The sequence below is a fragment of the Harpia harpyja genome, chromosome 7, assembly GCF_026419915.1.
Source record: "Harpia harpyja isolate bHarHar1 chromosome 7, bHarHar1 primary haplotype, whole genome shotgun sequence".
Lineage (NCBI taxonomy): Eukaryota > Metazoa > Chordata > Aves > Accipitriformes > Accipitridae > Harpia > Harpia harpyja.
In genome coordinates, this window is record NC_068946.1 from 51,255,238 (window position 1) to 51,267,253 (window position 12,016).

The following is a 12,016-nucleotide window of genomic DNA, read 5'->3' on the forward strand; positions in this document are numbered from 1 at the left end:
ATTGGGTTGTTTTATAGCTATTTTAATTGCTTTTCCATTAGTCACCTTAGTGATGTGGAACAAATACTTCAATGAGACCTAAGCTGAGCAAACCTCTCTTCAAATTTGGTTGGCCCTTAAAAGGCAAAGACGTGCTTAGAGTTGTGCCTTGATTGCTTGAACATATGCATCATCTGGAAAGAAAGAACCACTTCTGGATAAGCAGTCAGGACAATCAGGAAGTCTGTCACTTCTGCCTGAAGTATTTCATTCATCACAAAACAATCTTGGCTATTTGTATCATTCATAATCCACATACAATTTGACTTGTACGAATGTTTGTAAATGAAAAAAGAAAGCTGTAAAAACTTGCTGAATTCAAATTTGATTTCTGCCTCACTGACTTTTTAACAAATATTTTTTTCTGCTCTTGACAAATACAGGCAACAATAATGAATTGAGGATAAGTGAGAGACCTGCTTCCCAAATTAGATAAATGCCTGCCAAGCTCTTTCACCTCTTCACCCAGGCATCTGTGCGGACAGCCCAAGTCATCTGCTGCCCAAGTAGGAGTTTGTATTTTGATATCTAAACTAATTATACCAAATGCTCTGAAACTAATTATACCAAATGCTTTGATGTAGCCCCATGTACTTTCCTACCTATGTTCGGCAGCATGTCATGGAAAGAGTGAGCAAAATCTGAAACATGAATACAAGAGCAGATAAAATGAAAGAGCACTGGGAAGAGCTTGTCAAGCCCCCGTTCCCCCGCCATTGCTAGTAAAAAAAAGTTTATGTGCAACTTTGCTGATTCCTCTGAAATTTGATTTGGGAGGGGGGAGAGATTCTGAAAATACTGAACAGTGATATTTCCAGAAAGAATTGTTTTGATTTTTGGCTCTGAAAAGTCTTTTAGCTACATTTTAAAAAGTATCTATTAACATAACCCAGAAGATCAATGTTGCAGTAAGTCTTATCAGGAATTTTCCGGAGCACAAATTTTTGAACATCTGTGGAATTAGTTTCAAATCATTTTTTATCTTGAAAAGCTCCGTCGTTTTGTTCTCTGTGCTGCCATGTAAGGCCAGCTGCCTTTGAAACTGAGCACTGAGCTCTGCCTTCCCAATTCGTTCAGCAAAAAGATCCACAGGAGAACTAGGATTCGCATGCAGACTGAGATGATTTCATTGTGCATTTGCTGCATAGCCATCAACCGTTTTTTTCTGCCGGGTTTGAAGGAGAGGGAAAGGGCAGAAAGCTTACAGGTGCAGAGGTTTTCTTGAACTTAAGTGCAAGGCAAAAGACATTCTATATCTGTTTTGAGGAGAAAAAATAAGAAAAATTATACAGACCTCCTCAGGGCTGAAAGGCAGCACTTGAAAGCAAACTGCATCATAATACACCTGAGCTGCGAGGAAGCTATCCTAGTTACACTGGAGAAACAGCTCTGTGCACGTGCAAAAATGTCAGCTGTCCTCTTGGGCCAGGAAAATCAAGGGTGTCTCCCTCTCAGATCCTTCCATCGTGAGGCGGCATTTCATCTCACAGCTGGCAGAGTTCAGTATCTCTTTTGAGAAGTTCTGGAGCCCTAAGCAGAGGAACTGCTCTCCTGGTTCAGCCTCGGTGTCTGCCCACTCCGACAGCACCTTCTCCAGAAGGAAGGTCCAAGGTCCACCCCAGCAGATGATGGTCAGGCTCTGCTCCCACAGAGATCTTACACTAATCTCTTAAACCACAAACCCCTATCTATTTAAAATAAATGACTGGACAGAAAATGTGCGCTGCCAAATATCTTTCCCCTAAGCCACATGGCAGCACGTGTCCCCAGTCTGGGGTACAGACAGCTGTGGGGTGCAGGGCAAGGCAGTAACATGGCAGTGAAGTGAGTGTTTTACGCATTTCATTTTTACATGCTGCAATTTTCAAAGCACATCTGCAGTCTTCCTACAATGGCAATATATTTTTCTCATCTATAGAGCCTTTAAATGATCTCAGTCTTATAAAACCCATCCAATCTGCAGAAAATAACCATCCAGGCTGAGAGCGAGACCAAGGGTAGCAGGCACAGGGTCAGTAAGGCACTGATTTCCTGGAAATATTTAGAAAGCAGGTATCACTTTGTGAGCAAAAGGGGCTAAAACCGCAGCAGAGAACCGGGCATGAGCAGGTACTGCACACGCTTCTTCCTGCAGTCGTTCAAGACCAAGACCATGACATCCCTGCTCACGCCGTGCCAGCTCTCACCCGCTGCCCAGGAGCCAGCCAGTGCTCAGCTCCTGCACTGAGCAAGCATAGGTCTTGCAACCAGGGCATCAAAGCTGTCTTATACTTGCTGCCTAATCAGGAGTTTGAGCTGGGGTTTCCAGAAATGAAATACTAATGATTAACAATTGATTAGTACAACTGCATCAATCTCAGGTGATTACCTGGAGAAGTGATTGTAATTTGCACTTTCAGATTGCCTACAAAGGCACCTGTTGTTAACGTATATTGTTTTGGTTGGTGTTGGCTTTTTTTTCCCTACGTGACATTAATGTGAGTATTTCTATAAGCATTTTCATTTCTGAAGGGAAGCAAATTGTGCTTTGCATTTTAATTTACCATGACAGCTGATTTTCTCCTTCTAAATAATTTCTTAGAAACATAAGGAATTCCTACTTTCACTTGCCATCTTGCGAACGGCTCATCACCCGCCACAAAGTGCACAGCCTCTGTCTCTGTAATGTTCAGGAGAGGAATCTGGCAGTCAACAGCCTCAGAGCTGACAAAATCTGCTTTTGTGGTTTCTTGTTCTCTTGATATCCATTCGCCATTGAGATGCTGCAGTAAAACAGAAGCAGAGTGCAGAAACTGAAGGTTAATATAAAGAAATTCCAGTTGTCAACATATGTTTGTATTTCTAATTAATAATATAAGGCATTTCCAGATTGTTTATTTAAAAGAAATGATGCTATTACTGTAGCCACAGTAAAGAGCAAGCCATGCTCATCTAGGCATGCAAGTGGTCTATTAATTTAGGAAGTGCTGTGGTGCGTGCTTAGGATGAGACAGGGTAACGTGGTGGACCAACTTTGTGTTTGGTCCTGAAGCTCAGCAGCCAGCTTGCTGCTCCTTGAAGGCAACATCAGCTACTTACCTAGATCAGCTGCACAAGACATCACTGCTTGTAGGAGCCCTAAGCGGGCATGGTAGGCAAATCTCAGCTGTGCCTCATTATCATGTTAGCACTGAATGGGTATCAGGCTGAACATCTTTTATGAGATGAATCAAACACTCTATATCTGAGTATGCTGATACACCAAATAATTCAGTCCTAGCATTGCCTGTGTATAGTTGGCTATAATAAAGTTGTAGTGTTAGCAGAAGAAATGGGTTTAATACTCATTAAAACTTCTGATTTGTGCTTGAACTATGACTAAGAAAATTCAAATAAGAGCCTCTGTAACTATGTCGAGGAAACCTTATATTTAACCACAAAACTTAGCATTCAAATGTGTTTAGGAAAACAACCAAGCGTACCGATTCCAGATGCACAAAATGAGAAATAATATTGTGATTTCAGGCTTCACCGGACTACAGTGCAGCTGAACCAAACAAGAATTAAACAAAACCCCACAGAGAAAATTAGCAAGAATGCGTAGCTGTGCATTTCCAAGGAACCAGTCCTGGAAAGGGCTGAGCCTTTTCAGCTGCCCTTGCTCGTAGCAAACATATTGGCGATGGGTTTTGAAGGTACTTGTACCCCTCTGTGGCAGTGAGAGATGATGGCACTGGGCACAGTTCAGGGTAGAAGATTTGACTATAAACAGGTCAAAGATTGACTGTATCAGTAATACTTTATGAGCCCATGGGAAGGTGCTTACAATTAATCTGGTGACCTCGCAGTGCAGGTTGGGCGACTCTTTGAAGCCGAGGCCAAACACCCGGATCCTGGTGCAGTCAGAGGCACGGACGTCACAGAGGCCCCCGTTCTCTAAGCCCGTGATTTCCAAAGCTTGCTCTGAAAGGGTGAGAAAGACATAAAGCTTTAGAGAGTAACACTTACACGCTGTTCTGTTCTGGTTTCTCAGAGATTTTGTTTTTGTTGTTCCTGCTTGTTTTGGTTTAATTCTTTTCCTTGGTGTCTTCCTTGCCTCCCTCTGAATTTCTCTGGAAAAGAGGAGCAGCAGTTGTCAAAATGGGAAGCAGCAAACCACCATTGAGTAATTGCCCTGTGCACCCCGTGCTGCAAGATGTATCAGTGAGTGTTATACGGCTCATGGAATCAATTAACTGAAGCTGCAGCTTCATGTTAAAAGGTCTCCAGTGGTAATACTTATGTTGACCCATGTAACAGGATGGGAGCACAGCTGAGGGGACAGGGTGTCGTGCCATAGCACAGAGAAGCATGAGAATGAGAAATGGAAATATCTGAAGATGACCATGGCACCAGGCTCCTCATAATGTGAAACAACACTGCAAAAGACAGTCCTTTGTCTTCAAAAGCTTTGGATGCAATAAAAGTAATGATCCTCAAAGGAATGCTTGCTTGTGAGGGTTAAGTCATTTACGGGTGGCACTCAGCTCTGCACAGCATCAGCACAAATGTCATGCACCAGCTAAGTTTCACTTAAATCCCATTTTGAGGCCTTAAGTAGGGCTTAAATGATGTACAGCTGGTGCTGTCCCCCTTACAAGGTTGAATTTCACCCATTACTGTTTTTAAAATGTTTTATGATTCTCGGTTAAAGTTTCCTTTGTGTTCTGTTGTACTTAAGGTATTCACCATTTAAAATTGCTCATTGCTTTCATATTATTTGGTTTATTTTTACACAGTAAAAATGCAAGTTCATTGGATGGTAGAGTTCACATCTTTACTTTAGAAAAGAATATAATTGGGCAGGTATTTGCATTGGCACTTGAATAGCACAACACTCAGGTGGCCTCTAATACCCTAATATGTCAATAGCAGCAGTCAGTCAGGATCATGGTTTCATATTTTTATTGATAATATTTGTAGTTCTAATGGTCAGGAGAAACCACTATGATGACAAATGACACAAAGCAGAAAATTTGCTTCTTGTTTCCTGAACACCACTTAGTAGCAGGGCCGTGACCGGGAGCCCTCGGAGGCACATCATGAACCAGCACAGTGCAAGCAGTTTTCCCTGTTACATGGCAGGGAGATGCTGCTTAGCTTTTTCGCTTCCCTGCCCCATCGCCACTGCTCTGGCAAAGCAATATTGCCCATCAATTTTCTCTGAGCCGTAGCTTATCTAAAACAGAAGCTCTGTGTCGCCTAATATTTTAATGGTAGATTGGTTCAGCTCTGATTCAAGAGGCAAAATGCCCTGAGCTGAGTTGATAACCCTCCCCAGTACCTCACTGTTCCTTTAGGGCTCTGCCATTTAAGCTGTGACTAGGATGAATACAGTTTAAACGCTGTGATCCCACCAGATTGCAGCCTGTAACAACATAGCTGCATGACTCTCATTTTTCCAGAGAAAGGCAGGAAAGCAACATAAATGTGAAAAATAGTGAAAAGACTTTTTCTATACTTCTGAAATGCTTTTAGCTTTTCTTTCTTTTATTTTTTTTTTATTGATTTTATTGCAGCAGTATTAGCAGCACTGTTGGACACTTTGCAATATTTACAAGAAGAGAAATGGTTTGCAGCTTGTCAGCATTCATCAGTTAGTTGTGGATTCCTGTAATGTACAAAACTATTAGTCAGACGTAGTGAATGGTTTTGATAAATTGCCTTCTTCTGTGGTTAGTGCATAAAGATTAAAAAAAAAAAAAGAAAAAGGCTTCATTATGTTTTTCATGAGATTTTAATAGTTAGCCCCACTAGTACTGAGGTAGCTCAGATTGCATTAACATTTTCATTATCATTGCAGATTTTCAGGCTTCTGTGGGTGAAGTAAAATCTCATAGCCTGGGAAGGAGCGAGGCACAGGAGTGTGCTCCTGCAGCCGTTCCTCTTCCAGGAAGGCACTCTCAGGTTGGTTGCTTGTTGATGAGCCCTGTGTGCTTTTCTGAGGGTTCCCTTACGTCTTTATGAGCATCCTGACACTACCGCAACACCGTCGTGTCAGGGCCACGGCAAGATTATCCAGCCTCGATGCTTTTTGAAATGACCTACAGTATCAGTGTGGCATTTCGTATTTATTTCTCTCAAACCATTCTGTACACACTTTTGGACACATCTTTAAGTTGATCTAAATCTGGCGGAAATATGTCACCCTATATGCTTTGGATATCTTCTCTCAAGATTTGCCATGTTGGGGGTTAATCAGGATGAAAATGAGATTTCTTTTTCTGATGAAAGGGGTGAAACGTTCATGGAAGAAAAATGTGCCTTTTGTTTTCTGTAGTTTGATGAAGGTGGGAAGAAGCAGAGGAATGAGATGTTGTTCGAGTGGGCTTTTTTCTGTTACCTCAGCCATATGTGCCAAGCCATCAGCTGGGACCACTCTAAAGGGAGGAATACACAGCATGGTTATGTGGGAGACCATATTTAATTTAATGCTCTATTCCTTTATTTCTGGCCAGCTGAAATGTGGTACTGAGGAGGTGGTGGAGTCCCCACGCAGATTTTTACCAAGGCCTTTCGCAGGGGCTGTTGAGAGGAGAGGAAGAAGAGGGAGAAAGTCTTATGGAAAATGAAAGTAATTATAATGACTCTTTTTTAAACAAATGGATACTAGAGTTCAGACCTTAGACCTCAGCATAGGCAGTATATCACTTTTGAAAATGGTCATTCTTTTTATCTAACTGGTTCTTAAAATATCACATTTAAGGTGCATAGGAATATTAAGCATTTTTTTTGTGTGTGTGGTTTTTTGTCTGTCTTTCCCTCTGCCTTCTAGTTTTGTCACATATTAGCCAGTTTCATCCAACACAGAAGGTGAAATCTCCCTGACATTCACTTTGGAAAAGTCTCACGACAGTCGATAACTGGGTACTCACCCAAACAAATCTTGCTTTTGCTGGGGGAAACACAATCAAGATTCGGCTGTTGTTCATCGCTCCCCATGTTAGTAGATGGGTAATTAATAAGCCTGTGCACAGCATAAGCTCATGGGCCAGAGAGATGGAGATGTGAGAACGAGCTTTTTGGAGAGCCTGAAAAACCTTAGCAAAAGAGCTGCAAGTAGTTCAGCGGAAGACTGGAGGGGAGAAAGAGAGGAGCAAAGGGAAGAGCTGGGAAATATCACAAAGGTGAGAGTGAGGGCAAAAGTGCAGCTATTCAGAGAGAGTGGATGTTGTGGAGCCCCGGGATGGATGTCTGATGTCTGTGGAGGAGCAAGTTAGAGGCAGGAGAGAAATCTGCGGGAAATCAGGCAGCACATGGAACAAGCTTGTGAAAAGTACGATCTGTTCAAACATTAACGATTTATGTTTAGGAGTGTGAATGCCAAAATGTAACAAAATCCGGGACACAACATCCTCCTTCTTCTCTCTGTATGGCCTATAGGCCAAAGATGTACTTTGACTTTTACCGGTAGACTAAAAACTGAAGCTCAAGGTAGCACCTGCAGCTCAGATGGGTGGCAGGGTGCACTCACGTTACAGAGGAGGATTTAAGGAGCTGTGTGTTCACATCTGCTGGCTCAGACATGAGCATGCCGATGCATTGCTAATGCCTGGTCTGCACACACACCAAGTAACAACATCCAAAATGCATCTAACCTGGTAGAGCATCGCATTGGGACACTGATGAGCAGCAGGAGATGTTGGGGAAAAAAGTAAAAGAATCTCGGGTTTTTATTAAACTCTCTTGGAATAAAAAGGAGAGAGGACTCTGGAGTTGAAGGTGGAAATCTAAAAGACCTCTAGACCTCGGGCGATTAGACAGAAGTAAGGGATCTGTCCTGTTTGGTTTGCAATGCTTGTGTTGTGCCTCCCTTGAGAGACAGGGACCCTCCCAGTCCCTCTGCTTTACCCGCAGTAGGAATTTGCAGGAAAGAATAGTAAGTTCAGGGCTGCTGGCAGTGAGGTTTCTTTCTGTAAGCATTTACATGAATCAAACCTGACAAGGAGCACAGGCTACATAATAGGCTTAAAAAACCCCTGCATAAATATAGATATCTGTTGTAGAGTATTATGTAAATAATAAGTATGCACAGATGTAGAAGTAAAATGGAGACAGTTGACACAAAATCAAGAATCTTGCAAAACTACACTTATTGAAGTCTTCATGACGGATAGATATGGTTCATGTTGGGTTTCCACTTTTGATTAGAAAAGTATCTTAGCACAAACAAACATTCTTCTGCAGTGCTTGAAAGCTACACATGCAACTTTGGACTGGAGCAGCAGACCTGAAATTAAAACTGCAAGGATTTTGTTCAAATAAAGCGAAGGAAATGGACTGCCCTGCTTTTCTTGATCAGGATGATAAATAAGCAACCTAAGTCACGAAAAGCAAATCAAGAACCAGGTTATAAGTGCTGGGTATGGTCACAGCTTTGCTGAAGTGCAAAAAAAAAGTGGCCATATTGTCCAGTTGCCCTGTCCTTGAAATCATATAGCTGGTTGAGCAAGCTGCTGTGCCAGAGCTTTCTGGCATGGCTGTGGACATCCAGCTATTGTAGCTATGAGGGTTCTGGATCAGAGCAGACTGATGCTTGGTTATCTCACAGCTTGGACAGAGCAAGTCTGAATCTGCTCCATTCAAATACATGCACAAATACTGTATTTCTTTGTTTTGTATGTAGGGTTATTGCAGCAATCATATACACAATTATTGAATGTGTTATTCTGGAACTTATGCTATCCATAACTCAAAGCTCATTTCAAAATCCTCCCTAAGAAAAAGTATTAGCAGCTATATGCTGTTTGCCAGGAGTTCTGTACATCAGTGACCTCCCTGGCTTCTAAATGAAGACTGTGTGTGTCCCTGCTTCCAAAGCCAGTTCTCAAAGAAACAGAGTTTGTCATAGTACCAGACTATAGACTTGTCCTGGTTTTGGCTGGGATTGGGTTAATTGTCTTCATAGTGGCTAGCATGGGGCTATGTTTTGGATTTGTGCTGGAAACAGTGCTGATAATTCAGGCATGTTTTCGCTGAGCAGTGCTTATCCAGAGCCAAGGGCTTTTCTGCTTCTCACCCCACCCCACCAGCGAGGAGGCTGGGGGGGGGCACAAGGAGCTGGGAGGGGACACAGCCGGGACAGCCGACCCAAGCTGACCCAAGGGATATCCCAGACCATAGGACGTCATGCTCAGCACGTAAAGCTGGGGGAAGAAGGAGGAAGGGGGGACATTGGGAGTGATGGCATTTGTCTTCCCAAGTCACCGTCAGGCGTGATGGAGCCCTGCTTTCCTGGAGGTGGCTGAACACCTGCCTGCCCATGGGAAGTGCTGAATGAATTCCTTGTTTTGCTTTGCTTGCGCGCGCGGCTTTTGCTTAACCTATTAAACTGTCTTTATCTCAACCCACGAGTTTTCTCACTTTTACCCTTCCAATTCTCTCCCCCATCCCACCGTGGGGGGAGTGAGCGAGCGGCTGGGTGGTGCTTGGTTGCCGGCTGGGGCTAAACCACAACAAGACCTATGATCTTTAGTTGACATGGAGTGAATCTGGTTTTGTGCTTTGAGGGTCTCTGGTACCCAGTATGGATTGCAGAAGTGAGCCCTGGGAGAGTATGGGAAAAGCATTTTGCAAGTACTCACTGCATGCGAGAAATGGACTGGCTCAATTTCACACTGAAAGGATCCATGTGCTGCAACAATATGGTAAATTATTTTTGCTTTAGAAATCTCACTATGACATTTTATGTTTATTTGATCCTTCTATTTTTAAAAGGCTTGCTAGCAATTTACTTTAGCAATAGAAAGGAAGAGGAGTGTGCTATTAACTATAGAATATTGCCTTGATAGTTGGTAAAATGTAAGATCTGGTTGCACATTCATGGCTCTTACTGGCATACCAAAGCACGTCTTAGTTTCAGTCCCTCGAAGGTGCTTCAGGGCAGAACCCCTGGCAGCATCTCACGGCTCCCCACAAATGACTGCAGTGATGCCACTCAAAGGGATTTGGGCATGAGGGTGCTCGTGGGTGTCATCATGGTCCTTATGTCCATGCTAGTATCCGACTGGTTGTTTTTAGTAATTTTCCCATCTTTACAGTTACTGAATTAGAATAAGATCTGGTTATTACACTTGGGTTTTTATTCACAATTGGTTGAACATTCTGTACTGGTAGATTGTGGGTTCTTTACACAACATAAAGCATGATATAAAGGCATTACAGATTTGCTCTGAATTTTTGGCTTTGGTCAGTGTAAATCAGAGCTTTTAATGTTTTAATTCTATAGCTCATAAACTGTCGTGAATTTGTTATTTGTCATGTGTGCATGTGTGTGAGTGTTTGGGGAAGGAGGTTGTTCAGGGCTTTTTGTTTTCTATTGGATTTAACAAGATTTAAGGATGAAATTTCCTGTGGTGCCTGCAAACAGCCTGATGTAAAGAAGTTATAGGTATGTATCTGGAGTGTCTGGCTTTGGTCAGTTTAAATCAGACATATAATTTTGTAAACTTTTCTAGCATTTAATTCTATATATACTTCAGAAAATCATTTTGTTTAGCTACATATTTCACTGAACTGCTTTCACTGCTTTGCATTAAAGCAAATAAACTAATCACTAGAAAAGACTAATCTTCCTGATCTGGTTTGCAGGGAATAGTATGGATCACCGAGCATGCAACCTTCCATGTCCCTTATCATGAGGATTTGATATCCTTTTAAAATTCGGTTTCTATTGACTTTGTTACTATCAAGCTAATAGTCCTCTTCCCACTCAGCCAGGTCTGTGCTTTGAATGGAAGGGACTGGGAGTTAAAACAGTAGATTAAGCTTGTATTGATGTTTGACTTTTCAGATGCTTGTTTATTGCAACTGCACCATCAAAAAGTAAACTAAAATTGCTATGAAAAGAAGAAAAGCTTCAAAACTAGCATGAAGATTGTCAATCCCTGAGAATTACCCACAAATATGTTTTATGTGATTGGGAAAAATCTGTCGCCATCAATATAAACAGAGTACATAGGTGTCAGTCAGGATGCATCAATGGTAGGTTAGGTTCACAATTTTTTTTTCCTTTTGATTCTTAACTATGTTTCCTTTGTAAATTTTGTAACTCTTACTAACATTTTTGTGGCTGGAGGTGTTCATTTTTCATGATATTTTCAAAAGCAAGTAAGTCCTATGTTCAAAAATTTATCTTTTGACGAGTAATCTCAAAGCCTTGATATTTACTCATTATGCTTACTCATTATGACTTTTGTAATTATGACCACTAATGCCACCTTTCTTTTTAGCCTGAAAAGAATATATTGGTGTAAATTTTTATGGCCCAGATCTGTAGAAACTGTAGAATAATTTTATTCATATAATATGCCATTATTATTAGGATTCAGCGCTCGCTCGTGAGGACCGCTCCTCTGTAGATGTCTGGGAGAAAGAAACAGTGTGTTTTGTAAATAAACATTTAAAAGATTTTTTTTTCCCCAGTTTGCATTGGTATTAAATCATAAATTGGTTTAACTAGGAAAAAGCTGAATAACTGAAACCAATAATATCTTGAATTGCGTAATTTATATTTTCATATTTATTCTTTATCTATTTTCCAATATTATCCAGTAAGCTGAGGAAAAAATTGATATTAAGTGGAGATAACAGGTCTCAAAAGAAAGGTTTTCATTTTCAAGTTATTTAGAACCTCTTTTACAAAGTATTGATATCTTAGTGAAACTTCTTTAATGTCAGCTTGAAGGAAATAAGAATATATTCTTAATATCTTTAAGCTCTATGTAAAGAACGCAATCCCAGTGGAATGGAAGCAGCATATTAAAATGTGTTTTATGTCGCAACAATATATAAAGATCTGCATGAAGTGTTCCCTGCTTTACAGAAATTATTACTGAAGAAAAATGTATTTGATAGAAACAGTAGAGTTAGCTTCTAAACGATAATACAATAACACTGCCTCACTTACTGTCCATCTGTTGTCAAGTGAACAAGTACATACTAGAGGGAAAGTGGGGGG

At 41.2% G+C, this 12,016-nt stretch overlaps 1 protein-coding gene across 1 annotated transcript in view; it reads right to left on the reverse strand.

Moving 5' to 3' along the window:
* Positions 1–12,016, reverse strand: part of LOC128144630 (von Willebrand factor D and EGF domain-containing protein-like) — a 190,550-nt gene that overhangs the window by 84,707 nt on the left and 93,827 nt on the right. Inside the window, exons 12-13 of the mRNA XM_052793761.1 lie at positions 3,845–3,981; positions 2,640–2,801 (exon numbers count right to left, since the gene is read on the reverse strand). Of these exons, the coding sequence (XP_052649721.1) occupies positions 2,640–2,801; positions 3,845–3,981 (299 nt within the window). The remainder of the gene's footprint in view (positions 1–2,639; positions 2,802–3,844; positions 3,982–12,016) is intronic.